Below are 27,646 nucleotides of genomic sequence, written 5' to 3'. Positions count from 1 at the left end.
TTAGGGTAGTTTTATCTTTTAGTTTGCAAAAGTAGTTTTAAACTACCTCGGATAAGTACAAAAGAAAAAAATACTGTCAATGAGACTGTAATATCAGACGAGTAGAAAGATGGCCTAATCCACAATAATTGTAGAGTTACATGCCCCAACAACACATTAACCTTACTTTACATGTATTCTTATGGGAAATTTAGACATGTATTATAAAAGACCTGAATGCTGGACTTCTCTTATAACATGATAAATGCTAATATAGATAAGTATAAACTCTTCACAGCAAAGCAGGATCCATTGCCAAACTTAGGGCAAGTGAAAAAGACAGAAAATTCTCCTCCACACATAAATAAGGTTGATTTAAATCAAATGGTCTCTGGAGTATAGGGGAAGAGAAATGGAGTCGTCTCCAGACTGAATTATGTAAAGACTCAACTATCTCTAATCCCATATCACAAAACTGTAAGCAAGAGCTGGCAGCTGAGATAGACAGATGTGTCGAGATGACTGTGCCCATTAAGGTAGCAATGGAGAGGATACTCTAGGCATTTTTATTTAAAATCTTCATGGGATTTTGCAGGTGATTATAAACAAGCCTTTTTAAAGAATCAATCACAGTGAAATTGAGTACAGAATATAAGGTCTCAACCCAGAAGCAAATATTTATTTAAAAGAGAATTTGCCTCTCCTGGCTTGGGACCAGCTCTCTCATTGAATAAGAATCAGTTCTCAGCATGTGCTGGCCCTGAACTGCATTTTGAAATAACACAGATAATCGCTATTGCCACTTGCAAGTCACTAGAGACTGGGAAAGAACATTTTTAGTATGGAAATAAACATGTCTCTCAAACTTTAATTATATAATATGTTTGATTGCTAGAAGACACAAAGAATAGAAAAGCTCCTCACTGTGAAATGTGTTTCCTAACTGGGGCAACAAATGTGGTCCAGCACTATTAAATTCCTTCTCATTTCATCAAATGCACAATGCACCAGGCTGCCTCTTCCAGCCAAACCTTTGCAAACGCTCTATGCCTGCTGCTTTCACTGGACAACTACTTCTAGTTTGGTCCTCAAAGTTTCCAGGAAGTCCTTCTTGCTCATCCTATCTCCCTTGGAAGTGAGGTGCCCCTCCTACACGAGCCATATGCCTGGCCAGCCTAGGGACATCATACACTACACTGTCGCCTGTTTCCTGGCTTTCTCTCTGTGTGAGAGTGTGTGGAAGGCACGGACTGCACCTTCTTTGATCACATGCAGATCCTCAGGGCCTGCAGAACATCCAGCCGATTCTAGATATTGAATATGCATAATAGGTAGTGTTAGATGGCTGGATGATGGGAAGGTTACCTGAGCCTCAGATGTCAGAGTTGCATGGAAAGAAAATAGTGTACCCAAATTTAGACTTTGGGTTCAGCCTAGGGTCTGTCACTAATTAGCTCAGTGACCCTAAATAAGTTACTTTGCATCTTAAAACCCTCCATATCCCAAGTAGAAACGTGGAGAGGCTGGGTGAGCAAGGTCCTTCAAGTCTCTTCCAGGTGCACTGCTCTTTCACATCTTTCTGTCTTCAGGTTTCTCTGAGTTGTATCTTCATCTCCCCATGTGCCATGTCTTTTAAAGTCAGATAATACTGGGTTGCCTTGAAAAGAGCTCAAGGGAGAGAGATATGCCTAACTGAAAACAAAAACTGAAGATGGCAAATGGATGACTGAGTTTCCTCTTTAACCACTCCATCAGAAGATGACTTTTTCTAGCTTTAGTTCCTTCGACAACAAGAAGTCATTCATCAAGGCCATCTCTAAGAGAAAGGCAACTTTAAATGCCTTAGAAGAAAAGCAGAATGCAGCACACAAAGGAGGAAGCTGCACTGAGACCAAAGCCCACAAAGTATCTCAGGAAATACCACTTCCCTAGGGCAATGTGGACTTCAGACCAACAGGACCACTTTGTTAAAGTCACCAAGGTGTTCTTTCCCTTAGCCCTCACCTACAGTGGAGAAAACCATTCCAACCATGAGCAGCAGCCATGCTATCATGGTGATTAAATTTACTGTGGAAGTTAATTAGCACAAGAGGCCTTGACATCACTTTCATGCCAGGGGAAGACACAAAATATTAAACGAAGCTAGAACAAAGATGCTTCCTCATAGGTCCAGTGACATACTCTACCCTACAAACATGGACTACATATAGAGAACTTATTATGCACTCTATTAAGTTAGTTTTGTTCTGGTATTTTTTAGACCAAGGAAGATACTGTTAGAAAAACACTGGTAAATCAAACATTAACCTAGACTATATTTTCAAATTGCAAGTACATACACAGCATATTAGTTAAGTCTACATTCAGTCCACATTGAAGAAATAATTTTACCTTATTCCAACAATCTTTAAAAGATATTTCATGTGAATATATAGATTTGATTTGAGCCTGAAGGTTAATAAAATCAAGGCCATTTTTTCCCAGACTATAATAATTAGCTGGGCATAGTGGTGCACACCTGTAATGCCAGTACTTAGGAGGCTGAGACAAGAGGATCACAAGTTCAAAGGCAGCCTCAGAAACTTAGCAAGGCCCTCATCATCTTAATAAGATTCTGTTTCAAAATAAAAATTAACAAAATAAAACTGGGGTTATCGTTTGGAGGTAGAATGCACCTTGGCTCAATCTGCAGGACCAAAGAAAATAAAGAAGAAGAGGGAGGGAGGGAGGGAGGGAGGGAGGGAGGGAAGGAGGGAGGAAGGGAGGAAGGAATCATTTTTAAAAGTGACTGTCTTCCATATGATTGGAAGGCTGGCATTTAGCCATAGAAATTTAAAGTACGTGGTACCTGCTGAGTTATCTCTCTCTGTCCTAGGTGAGATGACTTCTTCTATTATCTGTTCTCTATACTCTACCCGCTGAAGATTATTGGTCCATGGGAGTCTCTTGGTCCAAGGCTCTCAACCTTGGTCCATGTGAGTCTCTACCCCTGTGTGTGTGGACTGTACTACTCATCTTGGTTCCCTAGGCCCCCTGCCTGGAGGCATGTAAAATGGTTTATATTTAATAGAGCAGACATTCCTCTCCCCTATTGCTGTATCTCAGGTTGAGTATTAAAATTAGGTGTCTTTATGTATCAGTCTTGGCTATTGAGTATTTCACTTGCCTCATGAGGAAGGCAGGGTCGCAAACTAGAAAAACATGAGAATAGTGTGGTGGTTAAGAATGGTTTTATTGCCTTCCTGCCATGTGACTCTGGAAAAGCTATTCACTAAACTGTAGTTTCTCAGTTTAAAAGTAGAGGTTATAGCAGTGGCCTACCGGCCAGTGCTTAACCCTGAGAACTCAACCTAAAAATGCAAAGCCTCCAGTAAAGTGTCTGGTACACAGTAAGGCTCAATCAGTAATAATAATTTTATTATAAAAATTTTCATTTATACTGTCATCATTAGAAATTATCATGCATAATCAACAACCTCATTGCATCAATCTCATAAAATCCCACAACTTACCAATCCAGTAAGTTGGCAGTGAGAAGAGAAAGGAGCATTCTCTTCATAGAGCAGGATGATATTCTCCAAGAATGTCTCTTCCTCCCTCCCTTCCTTCCTTCTTTCTTTCTTTCCTTCCTTCCTTGTTCCTTTTCTGTTTGTAATTGGTTTATCCATTATTTGGCAGCTATATCTCAGCTGGTTTGGTATTAAAAATAGGTGTCTTTATATATCAGTTTCACAGAAGTTACTCAACTGTAATTTACCTTCCATCCTTCCTTTCTTCTTTCCTTCTTTCCTTCTTTCCTCTCTTCCTTTCTTTCATACTGGAGACTGTACCCAGGAACATTCTACCTCTGAGCTACACTACCAGCAAAAAGGATCTCACTAAGTTGCTAAGGGCCTGGCTAAATTGCTGAGGCTGGCCTCGAACCTACAGTTCTCTGGTCTCAATCTCCCAAGTACTAGAATTACAAGTATGCACCACCATGCCTAACTGCCATTTTCTATTTATTAAAAGGAAAGTGGGGTTTGGTTCATTCCCCCTACTCAGGCCTTCCTCTCTTTTTACCTCCCAGGCAACAGAACCAAAGCTGGAGGCGTTAGATGTGGGTGGAGCAGCAGGCATCTCCTCCTCTGAGTTGTATATTCATGGATGGCTCCTCTGCAGCCTACACAGAACACACCGTACTGAGAACAGTGTGTGGGTTTGACATTTCACTTGGGTAAATGATTCTCCTCATAGCTAACAATGTTCTTGGGCCAGAAGTAGATCTCAAAGTCATTTCTCCTTTCCCAGTTTCTCATTCATTGAGAAGTAACTGCTGAGTTCATTTTGATTGAGGCCCAGCACCAGCGAAGAATTTGGCGAGGAGCTGGAGGCATCCTGACAATGGAGGTAAGGCACTCATGGGCACTCGAGCCCCACGAGGGAAGCCAGCCTTCAGTAAAGGGGATGCCTACTTCCAAACTGAGCCAAGAAACACTTCTCTAAAAATACAAAGCCTCTCCACATTGCAGTGTCAGCAGACTTTCCCCAGCAAGTGGTACAAGACCTGAGCAGAAAGCTTCAGTGTAAAGCTTGGAGCTGAATTTCCTGGCTCATCTGGAGGAAGGGTCTGGTTAGATCCTGCCAGCGAGAGGCATGGGTGTGCAATGTTCAGATCAGTCCCAGTACTTTGAATTCTGGATGACTGAATGGCCTTAGGGCAGAGGGCGAGGGAGAGAAGGCAGCCATCTGCAGAGGAGGCACCTGGCCAGACGCTCCTGGGTATGAGACCATGGTGCTGTTTGCTTTGGCACTGGGGATTAATACCAAGGCCATCATCCTACCTCTGACCTACATGCCCCAGACCTTTTATATTTTTTGCCTTGAAAAAGGGGTCTCATTAGGTTGCTAGGGCTGGCTTCAAATTGGCCTCCTGTCTCAGTCTCCAAAGTACTGTTATTACAGGTGTGCACTACCACGCTCAGCTGGGTTTGCCCTTTCTTAGTCTCCTAAAGTGGTCCTGATTCTAAACAGCCTCAAATCTGGCTCTAAAGACCATCACTACGGACCAGATATGGGGTCTCTGGATATTTGTGTGTGTGTGTGTGTGTGTGTGTGTGTGTGTGTGTGTGTGTGTGGTGCTGGGGATTGAAACAAGGGGCATTCTACCTCCGAGCTACACCCCACCCTATTTTTTATTTTTTATTTTGAATCAGGGTCTCACTAAGTTGTGGTAGGCCTCACTAAGTAGCTGAGGCTGGCCATGAACCCAGATCCTCCTGTCTCAGCCTCCCAAGTGCTGGGATTCCAAGTGTGCGCCACCATGCCCAGCTCGACTCTGGATATTTTTGCAATAAATTCTCTTTTGCTTAAGGTAGGCAGAAGTGGCTTCTGCTGTGCGCACCGGCCAAACGCTGCTCTCCACTGAGCTTGCACTGAAGATTCTGCACATCTCTTTTTCCCACCAGACTGTCAGCTCTTAAGGCCTGGAGAATGTCTTTTTTTCTCTCTGAACCTCCTGAACCTAGAGTGGTGACTGACATATCAGAAGCAGTTGGTAAATGGGAAGTAGATCGGGTTTTGCACATGTTCAAAAGATGAAGAGATTTGCCAATAACAAGTGTAAAATATCAACTAGATGCTTCAATACCGAGAAATAGTTCAACTGACTAAAAAAATGTCTTCCATAAATTACTTTGATTTTACACTAATGTGGAAATCTCTGTGTTTTGCAGCTATCTTCTTAGGTATTACTTAAACATAAGTAAAATTACTGGGGGTGTAGCACACAGGTAAAATGCCCCTGGGTTCAATTCCCAATACCCAGGGCTGGTGATGCATGCCTGTAATCCCAGTATGTGGGAGGCTGCGACTGGAAGATCACAAGTTCAAGGCCAGACTCAGCAACTTAGTAAAGCTTTGATCAACTTAGTGAGACCCTGATTCCCAATAAGAAGTAAAATAGAATTTCAAATTAGTACAGTCACTATGAAAATCATAGTAGAGATTCCTCAGTATCTTTCTAAAGGGACTTAAATTAGAATATTATAGTAATATGTGCATATCCATATTTATAGCAGTACATTCATAACAGCCAAAATATGAAACCAACCTAGGTCTCCATCAACAGATGAGCCGACTACAAAATTATGGGATATCTATACAATGGAATTTTACTCAGCAATAAAGAAGAAAAAAATTCGTGTAATTTGCAGAAAAAATGGATGGACTTGGAGAACATTATGTGAGATGAGATTATCCAACCACACAAAGTGAAGTGTCATAGGTTTTCTCTCCTATGTAGAAGCTAGGGAGTAATCAGGATAGCAGAGGAACTTTAAATAATGTAGGAGAAACTCCACTGGGGTGAGGGTGGTGGTGCAGGGGAAGAGGAGGGGTAGAGGGAAAATAGGAAGGAAGCACTTCCACTGACACTGTGTGCATAGGTGAGGATACCAATGCCAATCTCAATACCCTGTATGGGGAAGGAGGGGAATGGGAACAGAGCCAGGCGAAAGCCCACCAAGTGCTGTGTGCATGTGTGTCACGATCACTATGAACAACATTATAATATGAGACTGACTATATTGTACCAATAAAAGTATTAAAAAGTAAAATAAAATAGGGCTAGCATTATATTTCAGAGGTAGAATGCCCCTGGGTTTAACTCCCAGTATTACAAAGAAAAAAATCTCATGCATTCTTATCCCTGAGCTTATCATCATTGAGAATTTTCATCACATTAGTTCCAAATAAGTAGAATAAAGCCGCTGAGGTAGGCATGTCCATATACACCATTCCCAGGAACCAAACCTAGGCACACTCCTCCTTCCCTTTTCCAATCCACAAAGTTCAGCTGCTGAACTGGGCTTCAAGAGAGATCACCATCTGTTTTTCTATCCCCATAAATAAAGTACCTCTGCTCTACAAATTCACACTGCTCATGGGACTGAGACCTAGAATGGAAATGGAGATCGAATTTTTGTCCAACTTTAATGGCCTTGAAAAAAAATTCCTGGTTAGCTAGTTTATGCTGGAAGAATCTTTGAGCTACATAACAGTCTGAATTCGATCTGGTTCAAATAATGCTACCATGTCCTACCATCCTGGGCATTATATACTTTCCAAATGTACAATGTCATCAAGGTTTTATGACATTTCCTACAAAAACTCAATAGTCAGGTAGCACTTCATTAGTTTGAGTTTGAATTCAGGTGTGGGAATAGAATTCTCTGGCTGCAGCATGGGAAACCACTGCTCTTTTGAGGCTGATATCATAGCTATAGGACAGTCCTCTAAACACTTTTTACACATGCATATTTTTGTTCCCTACTAAAAGAACTCCATAACTTGACATCATATAGTGGAGTAAAAACTATGGCCTTTGGGTCAAAAGTCCATTTTAGATCATCTTTGTCTTCTTACCAAAGGTTAGTCAAAATTGTTCTGCCACCTGAGGCCCTCTGTTCAGCTTCTTTTCCTTCCTGACTGACAGATTGCTTGGAACATCATATTGATGTGTGTCTATACAGCTCATGGAACACACAAGGCTTCGGAGGCCCAGAGCTCTGAAGGCAAGCCTGACAGATACGAGGTGCCAGCGTAGCTTCACCAGGTTAAATGTGGCTAGGAAGGGAGCATATCAGGTTCTGCCAGCATCAAAACACAGTGCAGCTTGCCAACAAGGTAAGGCTGCACCTGTGAGACTGATGTGCGTTTATTATTCTTCCATGCCCAAACACCACATCCAAAGCTTGTGAAGTTCCAATCTAGGACTGCTCCAAAACAGCCAATTATTCTGAAGGCGGCCAAAGCTTCAAGGAGCCTCCAACCAGTGTTTCATTGGCTCTTGTATTATTTCCACATTTCAAATCCGTTTTTGATTTATGCGCATAACTTCTTGGGAGATCATTTCTCTTGCACACCGCAGGTCTAAGGAAGCTCCTGTCCCTCCCCTGTGTTGCCAGGGGCTTTATTTCCTCCCCAAATGTATCAGTAAACAGTCGTTAAAAAAAAGTCTTGAAGCTAAGTGACCTCTCTAAATATACATGGACCATTTCCAAATCCATTATCTACTTGACTTAAACACATGAGATCATGATGATGTTGCAAAAAGGAGTCATAGCGTACAGCTGGCTTTGTTCTGGAACTTACAATCTGGTTCCCAAACCTTTGGGTCTGGTTATAGGAAAAGTTGAAAATTTTGCAATATATACACATCAGCAAAAGTGGACATTTGTCACATATGGGTTGAAAGTGCCATCTCAAAATCTTATTAAAAAAAAAACTATTGCCAGTTATCCACACAAAAAAAGAGAACATTTAGCTGGGTGTGGGGATACACACCTACATTCCCAGTACTTGGGAGTACTTAGGAAACTGAGACAAGAAGATCACAGGTTTGGGACCAGTATCAACAACTTAGTGAGACACTTAGCATTCTAGTGACACCCTGTTTCAATTTTTTTAAAAAATGGCTGAGGGTGTACCTCAGAGGTATAATGCCCATGGGTTCAATCTCTAGTACAAAAACAAATAAAACATAAAGAAAAGATTTACTGTTAATTCCTGGCAAATGAATAATTGGGATATTCTTCCTCAATTCACTCTCATAAGTGAGAGTGTCAACAACATAATAACTGAGGTCAAAGGGAAAATGAAGCTTATTCACTTAATTTGTATTAACTAACTTATTCCATTTTCTTAAAAATAAAAACTTATAATGAGGCTATGTGACCTGGGCAATTTTACCATGATTCTAAATATTCCTCAGTTCTTGGATTAATAATCACACCTATGTCACCATTTTATAAGAAAAAATTGCATATAATGAACATAGCGGATCTAGCACTCAGTATCCAACATTAGTAAGTTCAACAAATATTCAGTTTTTGACATCTTTCACTGCTAGAGATTTTAAACCAGAAGTCTCATGAATCATTGCATCATGTTCTAAGAGCCTCCACAGTAACATTCTCTCTGTTATCCCTAGAGAGCACCTTGAATTAAAGGGACTTCAGTTATCTCTGCCCAAGTCTTCTAAATTATCTGTACGAATTACCTGGTGCTACAAGATGGGGATCCAATGACCAGGACCTTAACCCTGGACATTTCAATACAAATGAATTCATAACACAATCCATCAAATTGCCAATACCCCAAGAATCCCAAACAAATTCAGTATTTCATTCTTTAGTATCAATGATTTTTACTCTAAATATTTTATAAAATGAGAGTTACATTAGTCTATAATTCATGACTATATCATTTAGGTTTCCAGTTAGTCATAACAAGAATGCACTGGGAAAGACTTGCCACCTCTTTGAGTTAGGAAAAACTAGAGGACTCACTTGAGAAGAGCAGAACATATATAGTAGAGGATCTAGATACTGGGAATTCACAGATAGTCTCATCCTAGCTTCTTCAAAGAAACAAATGAGTGCTGACTCTTGTAGTCATGTCTGCATACCTCTTCCTTGAGTTAAACTAGCAGAGAAGTAATTGCATTGATTCTATAAATGATTTTGATAGAGCACTCATCTTGATAATATTTATTCTGCCTATCCAAGAGCAAAGGAGATCTTTCCATCTTCTAAAATATTCTTCAATTTCTTTCTTTTTTATTTTATAAGGAGTCTTTTACCTCCTTGGTAGGTTTATTCTTAGGAATTGTACTGGTTTTGAGGTTATTGTGAGTGGAATTGTTTTCTGGGTTTCTTTCTCAGTGGATTCATGTTTGGCAGATAGAAAAGCTACTTATTTTTAGGTTGATTTTATATCCCACTACTTTCCTGATTTTCTTAATTAGCTCTAGTAGTTTTCGGGGTGTTCTAAATATAGGATCATGTCATCTTCAAATAGAGATCATCTTAATTCTTCTTTTCCTATTTGAATTTCTTTTCTGTCAATAATCTTGAGGACTATACTAAAAAGAAGTGGTGATAGTGAGCAGCCTTCTCTTGTTCCTGATTTTAAAGGGAATTCCCACAATTTTTCTCCATTCAACATGATATTGGTTTTGGGTTTATTGTATGTTGCCTTAATGATGTTCAGGTACATTAGTCCTATTCTGATTTTCTGTAGTGTTTTTAAAATTAATGGGTGTTGGTTTTGCCAAATGCTTCTTCAGCATCTATTGAGATGTTCATATAATTTTTGTTCTTAGTTCTCTTTATGTGGTGAATAATGTGTATTGATTTGCATATGTTGAACCAGCCTTGCATTCCTAGGATGAAACAAACTTGGTCATGGTGTAGAATTTTCTTGGGGTGTGTATGTGTGTGTGTGTGTGTGTGTGTGTGTGTGTGTGTATGTGTTATTGGTACATTGTTGTCATACATTTTAATGGGTACAAGCTGGCAGAGACATGCATGTACACAGCACTCATGATATTTTTTGAATGTGCATAGCTAGTATTTGTTTAGAATTTTTGTGTCTATGTTCATCAATAATAAGGTCTGCAATTTTCTTGAGAGATTTTTATTTGGTTTTGGTATTAAGGTGATCCTGGCTTCATTAAAAGGATTTTGGAAGAATTCCATCTCTTCTGATTTCACAAAGTAACTTGTAAAGTATTGGGTTTAGTTGCTTTGTAAAGATTTTGTAGAACTCAACTGGGAATCCATTTGGACCTGGGCATTTATTTGATGGAAGGCTTTTTATTGCCATGAAAGAGGCATCACAATTCCTGACTTAAAATTATGCTACAAAGCTATAGTAACAAAAAACAGCATAGTATTGGCACAAAAACAGACACATAGACCAATGGAACAGAATAGAAGATACAGAAACAAATCCACACATTTATAGCAAATTGATTTTCAACAAAGTTGTAAGACACATATGTTGGAGAAAAGACAGCCTTTTCATCAAATGGTGTTGGGAAAACTGGTTATCCAGTTATAAAAAATAGAATTAAATCCTTACCTCTCACCCTGCACAAGAGTCAACTCAAGATCAATCAGATGCCTGAAAATTAGACCACAGCCTTTAAAGCTATTAGAAGAGGACATAGGTACAACACTCCAACATAGAGGCACAGGTAGAAACTTCCTCAACAAGACCTCCAAAGCTCAGGAAATTAAAACAAGAATTAATAATTAAATGACATTATATTAAAAAGTTTCTGCTCACCAGGCGTGGTGGCGCACGCTTGTAATCTCCGCGCTTGGGAGGTGGAGACAGGAGGATCGCGCTGGTTCGAAGCCAGCCTCGCTGGCTTAAGAGATCCTGTTTCCAAATTTTAAAAAAAAATATAAAATAGGTCTGGGAGTTTAGCCCCGGAAGTAAAGGGTTTCCAGGAACCCCACTACCACCAAAAAAAAAAAAAAGTTTCTGCTTATCAGTGAAACTATCAAGGGCTTAAAGAGAGAGCCTACAGAATGAGATCTTTGCCAATTATCCCTCTGATAGAGGACTAATATATAAAATATATAAAACCTTAAAATACTTTACATACTAAAAAAAAAAAACAAATAACCTAATCAAGAAACAGGCAATTGAACTGAATATAGGCACTTCACAAAAGAAAAGATATAAATTTCCAATAAATAAATGAAAAAATAAATATCATTAGCAATCAAAGAGATGCAAATTAAAAGCAGTGAGATTCCATCTAACTTCAATCAGAATGGCAATCATCAAGAAGTCAAAAAACAATAAATGTTGGTGAGGTTGTGAAGAAAGAGGAATTCTTCTATACCACTGAGGGATGGCAAACTAGTTCAGCTGCTATAAATATCAGTGTCAAGATTCCTCAGAAGACTGGAAATGTGGAACCACCATATAATCCAGCTATACCATGCCTGGGTATCCTTCCAAGGGGGCTGAAATCAGAGAACTACAGTAATATATGCATACCCATGTTCATAGCAACACAATTCACAACAGCCAAATTATGGAACCAACCTAGGTCTCCATAAACAGATGAATGGATTACAAAATTATGGGGTATCCACACAATGGAATTCTACGCATCAATAAAAAGAACAAAATTATGTCATTTGCAGGAAAATGGAGGGACATAGAGAATATTATGTTAAATGAGATTAGTAAGTCAGAGAAAGTAAGTAAAGGATCATATGTTTTCACTAATATGTGGAAACTAGGGAGTAATTGGGATGCCAGAGGAACTCCAGATAGTGGAGAAGAAACTTCAGTGGAGCCAGGGAGGTGGTCTAAGGAAGGGGAGAGGGAAGATTGAGGTTCATTGAAGGAAATACTACCATTAGCTATGTGTGCATATGTGAAAATATCAATGTCAACCTTAGTACTTTGTATGGGGAAGGGGGAAGCTGGGAAGGGAGCCAAGGTAGGGGGAACCACCAAGTGCTGTGTGCATATATGTCACTGTCAATGTGACTGACATTATGATGTGAGACCATAATGCAGGAATAGAAGCATATTTTTTAAATAGCAGGATAAAGTTTTCCTGGCAATAAATAATAGGCATGTGGCCTAACATTGGCCAATCAAAGACTCCTACCCAGACAGACATGGTGGCACAGTACATGGGAGGCTGAGACAGGAGGATTGTAGTTTGGAGAACAGCCTCAACAACATAGTGAGATTATAAGCAACCTAAGAGATCATGTTTCAAAACAAAAAATAATAAAGGATAAAGGTGTAGCTCAGAGATAGAATGCCCCTGGGTCAATGTCCAGTACCTCCACACCCCACACTTGCATACACAAAGTCCTTCCCAAACTGGGCATGGTGGCACATGCTTGTAATCCCAGCACTGGGGAGGCTGAGACTGGAGGATCGTGGTTTGCAGACAGCTTCAGCTACTTAGTGAGGCCCTCTGTAACTTAGTGAGACCCTGTTTCAAAATAAAGAATAGAAAATAGGGCAGGGGGTATAGCCCAGAGGTCGAATGCCCCTGGGTTCCATCCCCAAACCCGCAAAAAAAAAAAAAAAGTTCTCCCCAAGACTTTAACTCTAGAGATAGCTCACTCATTCATTAAATATTTATTAATAGTGTGGGGAAGAGTAAAGGCTGTTTTCCTTGAATTAATATCCCATTAATATGAATGAACAAATTAAATACACATATAAATTTGTCAGATGGTGATACATTCTAGTTAGAAAAATAAAATCGCAAGAAGTAGAAACGTGAGAATGCTATTTTATGTAGGATGGGCAAAGGTCTATAATAAAGTCCCTTGTGAACAGAGATCCTGAAGAAGCAAAGCCATGAGCCATGTGGATATTTAGAGCAGTTCAGTCCAACAGAAACATAATGGGAGCCACAAAGGTATAATTTTAAACTTTCTAGTAGTCACATTAAGAAAATAAAAAGAAACAGGGGATGTTAATTTTAAATATATACTTTATTTTACTGATATGTACAAAATACTTGTGTTTCAATATCTAATATAAAATGATTAATGAGAGATCTCACACTGCTCTTGTCATAATAAGTCATTATAATCTAGCATGTGAGAAAGGGTTACCTTGAATATTTTGTTATAGCAGCAGAAACAGACTAAGACAACAGAATATACTCTACCAAAGTTTTTGCAACTATATCTTTTTTTTTCTTTTGCAGTAATGGGGATAGAACCCAGGGACATTCTGCCTCTGAGTGACACTCCCAGCCCTAATTTTTTTTTATTCTTTATTTTGAAACAGGGTCTCACTGAGTTGCAAGGGCCTCTCACTAAGTAGTGGAGGCTGGCCGCAAACCGGGATCCTCCTGTTTCAGCCTCCCAAGTGCTGGGATTACAAGTGTGTGCCTCCATGCCCAGCTTGGTTTTTGTAACTATAAAACATTTAAACTACAATTAAAGAAAATAAAATATAAACAAAGAATATACGTATAAATAAAATAAAAAACAAATTATATTGTTCAGTTGTCAGGAAAGAAAAAGAAAATCTAACCAACTTTTTAGAGTTCTTATCTTTATTATTTTTCCAGTGCTAAGGTTTGAACCCAGGACCTAGTTTAAGCTAAGCATACACTGTGCCATTAAGCTACACAGCCAACACCCACTCTATTACTTTAAGTTTTCATCTAATTTTATATAATTATCTCTGTGTTTAAATTGATGGATGAAAAATTATATTTATTCAGTTTTTAAGTAATCAAATAGAAAATTCATCAAGCCATACTAAAAACAATATGATACAACTACCGGTAAGTAGTTATATAGACGTATAGACTTAGTAATATATAAACATACACACATATATATGTATATATATATATACATATAATAGTACATATATGTACTTTCTAACTAAAAAAAAAAAAAAGATAATTTAGGAGCCAGGCGTGATGGCACACGCTTATAATCCCAGCGCTTGGGAGGCTGAGACAGGAGATTGCACAGGTTCGAAGCCAGCCTCGGCTACTGAGTGAGGCTCTCAGCAACTTAGTGAGACCCTGTTTCCAAATAAAGTATAAAATAGGTCAGGGAGTATAGCCCAGAGGTAGAAAAGCCCCTGAGTTCCACCCAGAGTACCACCAAAAAAAGAAAAAAAATAATTTATTTCCAAGGCGCTCAAAATGTTCTAAAATGACCCAACATGGATGACACTAACTGGAAGGACTTATGTCGGCCACTCACCTTCTTCTGAAGAACATTGATTTTTCTTTCCTTCACGTCTAACATGTCCTTCATGTCACGGATCTCTCCAGCCAGCGTCCCCTTCTCTTCTGTAAGGTCCTGCAGCTGTTTTGTTTTTTTATTAAGAAAAGACTCTTTCTCTTCCAGTCGTAATCTCAGTGCATCTACCTGAAGTCAGGGAGAAAGAAAGAAGGTTTGGGCTTTACAATGAGGCTACCGATGGCCCTCAGCAGTGCCCTGGCCCGACTCCTGAGCACAGTGAGACCAACCACTGCTCACAGGCACCTCGCTGCTCTGCGGCTCAACAGCCGGAGATTTATCTTAAAATTCTGGGTGTACATATCTAAACAGTGATGCTTTTTTAAAATTTAAGGTTTCTGTGAAACAAGACTTTACAGAACAGTTGTGTATCCCCATGTTTTTTTCTCAGATTTAGAGAAACAGTATGTTCACCGAGGCTGGGGTGTGTCTAAGAGCCCTGGAAGGGAGAAACGCTTCTTGGGCTTCACAGCATCTTCCAGGAATATAGAGAACAAGATCGACACATCGAGAAACACTCCTGAATTAGCAAATTACATGCTGCCAAGAGGAAGTTCATGCTGGCAGAGGGAGAAAGCGATGTGGGAACAAAACACCCATTTTCCAGCTATATGAAACTTTATCTTCCAAATACTTTTTTAAAAGGCAAATGCACACTCTGAAATCAATCTCTCTCTCTCTCTCTCTCTCTCTCTCTCTCTCTCTCCCTCTCCCTCTCCCTCTCCCTCTCCCTCTCCCTCTCCCTCTCCCTCTCCCTCTCCCTCTCCCTCTCTCTGTCTCTCTTTGTGGTACCTGGGATGGAACCCAGGGGCATTGTATCTCCAAGCTACACCCCCAGCCCTACTTTTTAGTGTTTTTTTTTTTTTTAATTTTTGAAACAGGGTCTCACTGAGTTGTGAAGGGCCTCACTAAATACCTGAGGCTGTCACAAACTGCGATCCTCCAAGTCTCCCCTCCCAAAAGCTGGGATTATAAGCATGTGCCAAATCTCTATTTCTACCTGCTCTCAAAGTTAGAAAAATCATAATCCCTGCCTTTTAAATACATCACTAATAAAAGGAGAAAGCATAAGTCTTAGTTTTAACTTACCATTCTGAACATTATGGGCAAAGAAAGTTTTATTCTAGACTACTCAGACTAGTTTATAGGAAAAAAATCACTGGGATGTTAGAAGAATAAGAAAATACAAATAATATAAAGATTATTTTAAAGTAAATTTTCTCTACATATAGCCTTTTAAAATTCTATTTGTTTACCTACAACAGTGTAATTGCACTCATGTTTACAAATGCCCACTATTCCAGTTTTAAAAGCAATTTTGAGCCCAGCATGGTGGTGCATGCCTGCAAACCCAATACTTGGGAGGCTGAGGCAGAAGGATAGCAGGTTTGAGGCCAGCCTCAGTAGCTTAGCAAGGAAGTCAGTGAGACCCTTTTTCAAAATATAAAATAAAATAGGGCTAGTATCAGTAGCTCAGAGGGAGAATGACCCTGGATTCAAGCTTTAGTCACACACACACACACACACACACACACACACACACACACAATTGTGACACTTGATATGAAAGGTTATTGCCCTCAGTTATTGGCAATAGCAGACTATGTAATTTTTTTAATAAAATTGTCCCCAGCTGAATAATATTTAATATAATACTCATGAGATACCTGTTTATTTAATTGGAGGTAAAGAAAAGAGACTAGAGCTCATTGCCAAAATGATCTGCTGCTATACCACTACTGTCATCTGAATGCTTGTGTCATCCCAAAATTCTTAAGTTGAACTCAAGTCTCCATGTGATGACATCAAGAGGCCGGCCCTGGGGAGTGATCAGGTCATAGGAGCAGAGCTGATTGGTGGGTGGGACTACTTTCCTTTATAAAGAGCCCGGAGGAGCCCATTAGCCCTTCTGCCTGGAGAGGACCCAGTGAGAAGGCGCCATCTCTACTCCAGTTCACCAGGCAGTGAATCTGCTGCTTCGCCGATCTTGGTCTTCCCAGTCTATGGGGCTGCAAGAAATAAATTTCTGTTGCCTCTAAGCCACCTTATCCAGATATTTTGTTATAGGAGTTCAAATGAACTAAGAAAAGATAGGCAAAGGAGATTCTCTACTCCAAGAAGTAGAGATGCAACCAGGAAGTAAAGATGCCAAAATAACCAGGCAGAAAGAGTCCAAAGGGCTTGTCTTGGAGAAGAAGAGATGGGAAGGAGAAGGCTGCACCTCATAACACGTGTTCAATATTTTGTTTCCTTATGCCATGATCAAGTAAAATTTAGATGTTTTATTTTCTCTGGATCCTTAAAGAAAATTTAATATGTGGATTATATGTAATTAGATCACCTATGGGTTCCAGAAGTTTCCTCCTCAGTAATATGTCCTGGTCTCTTTGGAAAGGACTAGATGGAATAACTTGTGGTTAATTCCCTTGATGTGAGAAAGGAATGCAGTATGTGCACTGCGACGAATCTAAATTAAAAAGGATCACAAGGGGCTCTAAAAGATGTGTCTACAAAATGATGTTGATAGAAATATTTACAGTAGAATTATTTATAATAGATCCTACTGGGTATGATCTAAACATCCCTTATGAAAGGATAAACAAAACTGTGGTATATTATATAGAATATTATCTGGGCATAAAAAGGAATAAACTACAAGTATAAACAACAACAAAGATGAAGCTCAAAAGCAGTCCTCTTGAGTGAAAAGAATACAGACTCATTACATTATTCTATTTCTACGAAAGTATACAATAGGGAAAGTAATCTCTGGTGATAGAAATGAGATTTATCATGGCCTGTGGTGGGTGGCGGGAAGGACTGACTGCAAGAGACAGAAGGAAACGTTTTGTTTCCTAAGGACAAATGGTGGACAGATTCATCAAAACTCCTAAACTGCTCAGTTGCATCATTTGCATTTAATATAGTTATAATTTATATTTCAATAAAGTTAAAAATATACAAGTATGCAACTAAAGATTAACAAACATCTTGCAACAATCTTGTTCATGAACAAGAGAAAGGAAAATAACAGGAACCACAAAGCAAGCCTGGCAACCAAATTACCACATTATCCTTCTGGTAGAAACATGGGGTTGAGGACAACAGGGGCCATATTGATAACGGGGTATTGAGGTGATGGGGGAGTTTAATCCTCAGCCTTTGTTACGGAAAATGAAGTTGAGCTGCATCCAGGAAGTAGAGATGTCCAGAGAACCAGACAAAAAGAGTTAAAAGGGATTGTCCTGGGGAAGAAGAAATGACAAGTAGAAGGTTGCTACATATCATAACAACTCTTGTTGAATATTTTGCTTCTTTATGTTATAGTCAAGTAAAATGTAGATGAAAAGAAATTTTTTAAAAATTTAAGGACTGCAAGAGTCTCACAAGATAAATAGCTATGTAAAAACTATGAGGGAACAAAGTCAAAAAAGCAACCTCGTAAAAATGGAAAAAGAGCACTTAGGTCTTGGGCCCAGGTTCGCCTCTATCCACCTGCGAGGATCAGGATGAATAACTCAGCACCCACTCAGCCTCCAGTCACAGCTTGTATGTCTGTAAAACAAAGACATTTGAAGAGAAGGTCTCTAAGTGCCTGACATTTCACAACATTAAAGCATTAAAAGCAGGAACCAGCCTTTGGTAGACAACACCGGGAAAGGATGATGATATTAAAGATAGGTGGGTAAATAGAGTTTTCACAGTTTCTGGCCCAAAAAAGATGAGATGCCCCAGGGGGGAAGGAGTGATGAGAGTGTGACCGGCCCACAAGGCAGGGTGGTACTGGTTGCACTATGACAGGGTGGACATTCTGTGATCCCACTGAGACTGAAGAATCTTCCAATATCCAATTGCAATGCTTCTTGTCACATAACGATCACAGAAATACAGGGGCTAGGAAGGTGGAGGAGAGAATCATGTCCTGGAAATTGTTTCCTTTCTAAATGAAACTCCATCCCAGTTGCACTGAAGCTTAAGCAAGTCAGATTCTCAAGGGTCATCTTTGTAAGTTATTTTCACTGACCAACCTGAAATAACACCACTACTTCTCTTCAGGGTTTCATCATAGCTGGTGACATGATTTTTAGATTATGAATAAAACATGGGCATTTGGTGCGTTCCTTAGAAACTGGCAGGGCATGCTGAGCACTTCAGACTACAGCAGTAGTTAGAAAGAATGTTGACGATTATAGATATTTGCACAGAGGCTTACTCAGTGGGATTCAGAGGAGAACCCCACAACTGGGGCCCAATTCACCCCACATTCTAGGTATCAAAGCTATACAGTCCTTATGTGGACTAAGACAAAATGCCCACTATCCAAACTGGGACATGAATATATTGTAATATGAAAGATATTGAGCGGCGCTTGGGAGAGTTGAGACAAGAGACCCTGTCATGGTGAGTAATACACTTAACATATGTAGCACCTTCTGCCCATGTATGCTCAATCAGTGCCCTGCTGCATCTTCCCGAGCCCAGAAGAGATGAAAAGCAACCCTAGCTGTGAGAACAGTTCTTGTGGAATAAAACAGAAAAGATGGTTCTGATCAGCACACTACTCGTAACACCCAAAGTCAACATGGCAGGAGGGAGTCTGTGCCAGCTGAGGTCTTCTGTTGGAGACTTTATTTTCCATGGGCCGGAAAGCATGAACTTAACTTCAAAGGAATTGGGACCAGACCTCCAATCACCTTCACTCTATTCTTAGTGCTTTACACAGTCTTCTAGAATCAAGAAACTACACTTTAGGGGCCTTTTCTTCTTCTTTTTTTTTCAGTACAAAACTTTGACCTGAACTGAGTCCAATCCTCAACCAACATTAACCCAGCTTGCAGTAAGCAAGTATGACATCATTTCTAAAGTCAAGTTTGAACTTCCAGATGGTACAAAACCACAAGCAGACACACAGAACTTCTGATACACAGAAGTTTAAAGACAGCGCAGACCGGGCAGGAGAGAATATGGTCTGTTAAAAATTCAGAATATGTAGTTCCAAACTGGGTGTCACTGACTGAGATTAAAGTCCCCTCGCTAACATTCTGACTTCACTCAAAAGTGTACATTATTTTAAAAAAAGAGAATCAGCAAAGCCTTCAAGCTTAGGTTATATTCCAATGTCAAGTAGAGACATAAAAGTTAAAATGTTTGGGAATACAAAGTACCTTTCTCTGCTTCTTCACTCAACACCAAATAATTTTACGGGCCTTTGACACTCTCTCTTATACTTTGGCAGTTTACTCAACAATAATACTTGGCAAAGCAATGAGCGCTATCGTTTCTCAGGAAAAGGAAAGAAAATTAGAAATGCATCATACAGTTCTAATTTTCTTTTGCAAGGCGATACTTAAGGTCAAGTTCCCAATTTTTACATATAACCAACCGCATGGGGACTGGTCACCAATGGCAAAACAGCATTGGAGTTTAGGAAGGTTACTCATTTGCTTCTGATTCAGCTGTATATTTGTGCGCATATGTGCACATGTGTGTTCAAGAACACATAACATTTGGAACTTTAACCTCTTATCTGGCAGCATAAAACAAAACATTTGTTATCACTTTGGTTCCAGGTAAGAACTTGTAAGTAAAGGACCACGGCAACGAAACTGGCAAAAATTGCCAGAAGGAGAGTGTAGCATTATTAATCTTCATGTCAGCACCCAGGAATGATAACCAGCTCCAACGGGGAAGTATGTTTCTAAAATTTCTCAGAAGACGGCTCTGACCTTTCTGCTGTATTTTACATGGGACCTTCAGAAAAAGTTTTAACGCTGTGGCAAAATCCTGAGTGCTACTCAATGTGCCATAAATAATTTTTAAGAGTGGAGTCGTTCATTTTAGTCTTACAATGACAGCAATAATGCTGGAGAGAAAAACACTTGAGAGAAAAAGGAGCCACTTGAAAATTTTCACCCATTAAATGCTACTTAATTGAAAACACTTTGGGGGTTGAATAAACATGATATTGTGAAGAACAACCTTAGAAGAGCTGGGTGTGGTGGAACACACCTGTAACCCAGGACTTGGGAGCTGAGACAGGAGGATCACAGGCTTGAGGCCAGCCATAGCAACTTAGTAAGACTCTCATCAACTGGAGAGACCATTTCAAAATAAAAATTAAAAGGGCTGGGGTATAGTTCAGAGATAGAATGCCCCTGGGTTCAATCCCTAGTACCACAAAACAAAACACAGGAAAGGCTCACAAAGAAAATGCCCAACATAGCTTTATTTCACATATACCATTTTGTTTTCTTTAATAGCAGATTGGGTTAAGGGTATATTTTTATTTGATTCAACTTACAATCATCCAAATGGGGAGATAGCTTCAAAGTTGGAAATATGCATGACGTACACGGCCTCGAAAGACACAAACACCAAAAATATCCTAAAACCCAAGACTCGCTGCGGTGGTACCCAAGAGATCCCACACACATCTGACTCTGCCCTCCTAACAGAAGGAAGGCGGGGTTCCCAGCCCCCTTGCTGAATGATGAGGCCTCTGCCTTTGTTCTCGCAGCGTATGCAGAGGTGAGGTCTATCCCTTTGTCAGTGGCACCACACGCTCCGGTCCTGAAGGCTACCACTTCTAGATGGCGTTGCTATAAGTTATCAGAACTTTTCTAAGTGTGATCCCCAGTGACTGTGAGGAGTAGGACCTCCCCACAGCAATCCCCCGGGCCCCAACATGGGTTGGATTTACAGCACGATGTGTTAAACCACTCAGATATCATTAAAATAATTTTTCCTGGATTTGCTCAGAGGTAAGCACTTTGAAACTAGAAAGGTTCGTTTGTCTTAGAGATTACTATGAACTCGGAAGACAGGGGTCGTTGGGCTCCCTCTACTATTTCTGCACTTAGAACCTTAAAATTAGTGTGTCCCCTCCCTTCATCCCAAATTCAAAGAAGGGGGAAAATAAGAGAGAGCCACAGAGGACAGAGCTGAATGGGAGCAGCAGGGGCGTCCTGAGGAGTGGGCACGGGTTAAAGAGCAAGACCTTTAAGAGGAGAGAAAAAGAACCCAAAGTGGAAGGAGCCCCATAAGCCCACGGGACTGAGTGCAGTAGACAGACAATGGCTCAACAGGGCAGCGCTCGTGTGGAACATCCTTGGCCTTGCAAACATACATTCAGCCGACTCATGGCCAGGGCCCGGGAGCCTTGCGGATGTCAGGAATGGAGATGTAATATGCGAAAGGGGGAATACAGTACCTCCTTTACCCAGCTATTCTGAGGATTAAATTAAATAACACATGTAATGTGCTTAGCACATTGCCTTGGCACCTAGAAACACTCAATAAATTTTTGCTATTGTTATTCTAGTTTATTATTCTGCTTTCCGCAGCCTCTAATCCCGTGATTTATGTACTGTAGGAACGCAATAAAGGTTGCTGATCAACAGCCTTCAGGAAGAGTAGGGAACCAGGAAATAAAGTCTGGGGCTCTAACATGTACCAGAGTGTTACACTTTCTGACAAGTACACGAGCATATTTCAACACACACACTCCCTAGGCGTGCCAATGTAGAGAGGGCAGGTAGGCAGATGGGTAGGTGGGTGCATGGGGCATTTCTCAATTGGGAATAAATTAACCAGGGTAATTGGCTTATGAGAGACGTCAATAAAAAGTCAACATTTCAGGGTCTGTTACTGAAAAGTACCATAGTTTTGTATTAAAGAAAAAACTAGGCTCCAGGGTGGACTGCACAGAGCATGCCAGACCCCTGGAGAAACCTGGGCCAGGTCGCAAGGCCCTGGGTCCCGGGTGGGAGTCAGGCGGGGCACGCTGGATCCTGGAAGAGCCGGGGCCCAGGTCATAGGACTCTGGGCCCAGACCAGACCGCGTGGAGAGCACGCCAGACCCCTGGAGAAACCGGTGCCCGGTCACAAGGCCCTGGGTCCCAAGCAGGAGTCAGGCAGGGCACGCCAGACCCCGGAAGAGCCGGGGCCTGGGTCGCAGGACTCTGGGCCCCGGGCCAGACCACATGGAGCACGCCTTACCCATGGAGAAACTGGGGCCCGGTTGCAAGGCCCTGGGCCCCGGGTTGGGGTCAGGTGGGGCATGCTGGAGCCAGGAAGAGCCGGGGCCTGGGTCGCAGGACTCTGGGCCCTGGGCAGGATGGCGTGGAGCACACCAGACCCCTGGAGAAAACAGGGCCCCAGGCGGGGGTCAGGCAGGGCACACCGGACCCCCTAAGAAACCGGGGCCAGGTCGCTGGACCCTGGGCCCCGGGCGGGATCGCACGGAGCATGCCAGACCCCTGGATAAACCGAGGCCGGTTGCAAGGCCCTGGGCCCTGGGTGGGGGTCAGGCGGGGTAAGCTGGAACCCTGGAAGAGCCAGGCCCAGGTCTCAGGACTCTGGGCCCCAGGCAGAGTCGTGCGGAGCACGCTGGATCCCTGGGGAAACCGGGCCGGGTCACAGTGCTACTGAGTGCCTGAGCCCACAACTTTTTCAAACCACACATACTGTCTTCTCTTATTTAAAAAAAAAAAAAAAAGAAAAGAAAAAGAAAGATGAAAAATATTGGAGAGGGGTCAAGAAGACCATGGCAGATGCCAGGATACTGGAGATGTAGACAAAACTTATCCAAACGAACTGGAACTTTTGCAAAAATCCCCCACGAAGGAGGACTGCTTCTTCTCTACATTCTTAAGAATCTTGGACATCACCTGTAAGGAGAGAGTTTAGCGGAGACCTAGGAGAAAGGTGGTGTTAGAAGCGATCTCCGCAATGGCGGTGGAGACTTGTATTCAGGAGAAGCAGAAATCGGATCCTACCAACCTTATTTTTTTAGAGAAATTACACCAAACATCGAATGCTACTGTCGCGCATGCTTAGGAACACTGGACAACATTCAGAGTGGAAAAAGAACTTGGGAAAGATTTGAAATGGTGGAGGCAGTGGCAATGGCAGTGGCCAGTACTCAGGGGAGGCAGAGATCTGATGCATTACACCTGGAACCTTTGAAGTAATAACCCCAGAGGCAGAATGCTACCACCACCCACCCTTGAGAACATGGGACAAATGGCTGGGCAAAGAGGGTGCTCAGATTGGAGCCTGCCGAGGGGTGAGGCCGGCAACAGACACAGCAAAGCTGGGATTGGAGCCTGCCATGAGTCAAGGCCGGTGCTGGGGCCTCCAAGGCCAGGATCAGAGCCTGCCAAGGAGTTAGGCCGATTCCAGGGCCAACGGCCATCATCGGAGCCTGCTGTGAGGTAAGGCCGCTACTGGGGCCTCCGAGGCCGGGATCAGAGCCTGCTGAGGAGTAAGGCCGGTGCTGGGGCCAGTGAGGCCAGGATCGGAGCCTGCCGTGAGGCAAGGCCGGTGCCGGGGCCAGCGGCTGGCATCGGAGCCTTCCATGAGGCAAGGCCACTACTGAGGCCTCCGAGGCCAAGATCGGAGCCTGCCGAAGGGTGAGGCCGGTCCCAGGGCCAGCGGCTGACATCGAAGCATTCCATGAGGCAAGGCTGCTACTGGGGTCTCCGAGGCTGGCATCGGAGCCTGCTAAGGGGTTAGGCCGGTGCCAGGGCCAGAGAGGCCGGGATCGGAACCTGCTGTGAGGCAAGGACGGTGCTGGGGCCTCTGAGACCAGGAGAGGAGTCTGTCGAGGAGTTAGGCTGGTGCCAGGGTCAGCTAGGCTGGGACAGAGTCTGCCTTGAGGCGAGGCTGGTGCTGGGGCCACCGAGGCCCGGATCGGAGTCAGCTGAGGGGTTAGGCCGGTGTGGGGGCCATCAAGGCCAGAATCGGGGCCTCCCATGAGGCAAGGCCGCTGCTTGAGCCAGCGAGGTCTGGATCAGTCCACCAGGTAGCCAGGCCACTACTGGGGCTGTCAAGAGTGGGATCGGTACTTGCAACGCGGCATGCACAGAGAAATATTGCAGAAAATAAAAACCAGATGCTTCCCCTAATCAGCAATAACTAGGAAGAAAGGGGCAAAAGGAAGAGGTCAAGCTATAGAAAGGGCCCTATAGTGAAGCAATTAAGGTGACCAATCAGAGGGTATGGAATAGGAGAGGACGGAGCCTCTTTAAAACACAGGAGGTACATAAACAAATGTATCAAAGTTAATCACCAAACAAGCATGGGATCGAGGGAGGGGGAGGGAATGGGATAGGGGCTGGATGAGGGCTAATTGGATGATGCATGCTTGTATATCCTCTCAAGTCTTGTATTCCAATGTGATATATGATTACAATGCAACAATAAAAATAAATTTAAAAATAAAAATAAAAATAAATCACTAAGAAATAGAAAATAACAAAAAAAAACCTAATTGATTAACATGACTGATGCGAGGGAGTTTGAGCCATTTGAGGTACACAGATTGGCTAGCATGCTGTCCAGTTACATCCTCTCAGGAGCAAGATATAAGATCATGTGTCCAAAGTAAATAAGATGCAAGCCACATGTGTGACTTCAAGTTTTCTGGTAGCCACACTAATAAAATAGTGCTGCTGGGTGTAGTGGCGCACGCTTGTAATCCCTGCACTTGGGAGGCGGAGACAGGAGGATCGCACAGGTTTGAAGTCAGCCGCGCTGGCGTAAGAGACCCTGTTTCCAAATCAAAATATAAAAATAGGTCTGGGAGTGTAGCCCAGAGGTAGAAGGGCTTCCAGGAACCCCAGAACCACCAAAAATTAAATAAAGTAAAATAAAATAAAAGAGTGCTACCTATATATATATTAAATTACCACTGCCCATCTCAAAGACATGTACTGGGAAGGGGAGGAAAGGAGTGGGCCTTAGAGGAAAATCCTCCAAGAGTCCTGTGATGCATATTCCTATCATCTTATACCTTACTATGAGTTACAATTGCAACAAGTCAATAGAAATATATAAAAATAGAAACAGGCAATAGGAATTTTAATAATGTACTTAATTTAACCAACTATCTAAAATATTATATAGATATAATAGAGAGATATAACAATGCAACAAATGTGAAAAATATGTATGAAATATTTTAAATTTTTTTTTCAGATTGTCTTCAAAGTCTAGTCTTTATTTTATACTTTCATTATATCTCAGTTAGGGCCAGCCACATTTCAAGAACTCAAAAGCCACACGTGACTTATGACCACCATATTGTCAGTACGGGTCTATGACGCCAGTGAGTGCAAAATTTCAGCCCTTGGAAGGAAAAACTAAGCTTAGGGTTTCACTCTCCTTTGCATCTAAATACTTTGGAGAGAATCTTTGCCCAACAGCAGACATGAAGTCTTCTGATCTCTGCTGTAGGAAACGTCATCACAGTGCTTTAGGGTGAAACATTCATGGCTTTAGAAGGACAGAGAGTTCAAACTCTACGGAGCCCTCAGAGAAGATGTGCAATTGAGATGGGACCCAAGAGTCCCACAGCCTTCTGTTCTCAAAGGATCAGGGCTACCTATCTCTACAGGAGAACTGCGTACCTGACAGTGATTTAACTGGCTTGATGATTCAGTTAGCAGGACTCTTTCTGGAGTCTCATTGAAAGAAAAATTCAGAATTATCATTTATTTAAAAATATCTCAGACCAATCTCTAATTATATTGAAAGTTGATTTTCAGAATAAATAAACTTCAGCAGTTACACCATCAAACACTGGCTCTAAAAAATAAAAAAATATATAAAAATAAAAATAAAAACTGGCTCTACTGATGAGACTATCTCCATCTCTTACACTGGGCTTGGTTATTCCCTGTGGTTCTTTGACTCCTGTGGCTATTTTGATTCCATGTGTCTCTTTTCTTTAGATGTCTTTTCTATATTCACTGACTAGAATCATTATCCATTATCTAACAAATAGAAATAATTCTCTGCCAGGCATATATCAAGTGTTAGGAATGCAGCCTTTTAATGTAGTACTCAGGGCTGAGACTTATTGAACCATACATACATTTGTAAATTCGGAGATGAGGGTTGAGAAAATAAGTATTACAAGTCCAGATCATTAGTAGAAATGAGTATTGGGACAAAAAGACAACTTAAAACATTAAATTTAAGTGGGAGCCCAGCGTGGTGATGCATGCTTGTAATCCCAGCATTTTGGAGGCTGAGACCGGAGGATCATGGTTCCTGAACATCCTCAGCTACTTAGTGAGGCACTCTGCAACTCAGTGAGACCTTGTTTCAAAATAAAAATACAAAAATAGGGCAGGGGGTGTAGCTCAGAGGTCAAATGCCTCTGGGTTCTATCCCCAGACCCACACACACAAAAAAAAGTTCGAATGGGAACTATCACTGTGAACCTATGATACACGCACGCACACACACACACACACACACACACACACACACACACACACACACATATTGTACTGAGTATTGAACCCAAGGGCATTCTACCTCTAAGATACACTCTCTGCCATTTTTTATTATAATTTTTTGAAACATGGCTTCACTAAGTTGCTGAGGTTGGCTTCAAATTGTGATCCTCCCGTCTCAGCCTCTCAAACACTGGGAATACAGGCATGTGCCACCACACCCAGCTGAATATTTAAAAAAAAAAAAACAGTTTAAGCCGGGCATGGTGGTGCACCCTTGTAATCCCAGCATTCAGGAGGCTGAGACAGGAGGATCGCAGTTCACCGACAGCCTCAGCTACTTAGTAGGGCCTCCACAACTTAGTGAAACCCTGTTTCAAAATAAAGAACAAAAATAGGGCAGGGGGTATAGCTCAGAGGTTGAATGCCCCTGGGTTCCATCCCTAGACCCTCAAAAAACAAAAAAAATACCAGTTCAAAATATGCTATGTACATGTATGAAGATATGAATAATATTGACAAGAAGGGGAAGAAGTGGTGTAAGATCCAGAGGAAAACACACCATGTGCTTTGTACATATATGTTTCTATCACTTTGAACCTCATTATGATATGCAATTACAATGTACTAATAAAAGCATATTACAAATAAAATTTTTAAAATATTTTCTAACTTTGTCTACTAAAAAGACTTAGAAACCCAGCCCGCACCCCGGAAGGCCCAGTGTGGGGCGGGGGGTCGGGGTCCCAGCCCGTGCCCTGAAGGCCCGGTGTCAGGCTGGAGGCAGAGCCCGCGTCCCGGAAGGCCCGGTACCAAGCAGGAGGCTGAGCCACG

General features: G+C 41.7%; 1 protein-coding gene across 3 annotated transcripts in view; it reads right to left on the bottom strand.

Annotated features, from left to right (window-relative positions):
- Positions 1 to 27,646, bottom strand: part of ERC2 (ELKS/RAB6-interacting/CAST family member 2) — a gene marked incomplete at both ends in the record, with an annotated part of 759,201 nt that overhangs the window by 358,192 nt on the left and 373,363 nt on the right. For all 3 annotated transcript variants that reach the window (XM_080715235.1, XM_080715236.1, XM_080715237.1), the window contains one exon: positions 14,529 to 14,696. In XM_080715235.1, the coding sequence (XP_080571361.1) occupies positions 14,529 to 14,696 (168 nt within the window). The remainder of the gene's footprint in view (positions 1 to 14,528; positions 14,697 to 27,646) is intronic.

Source organism: Muscardinus avellanarius, assembly GCF_963383645.1.
Source record: "Muscardinus avellanarius genome assembly, chromosome: 18".
Lineage (NCBI taxonomy): Eukaryota > Metazoa > Chordata > Mammalia > Rodentia > Gliridae > Muscardinus > Muscardinus avellanarius.
This window is presented reverse-complemented; position numbering and strand designations above follow the sequence as displayed.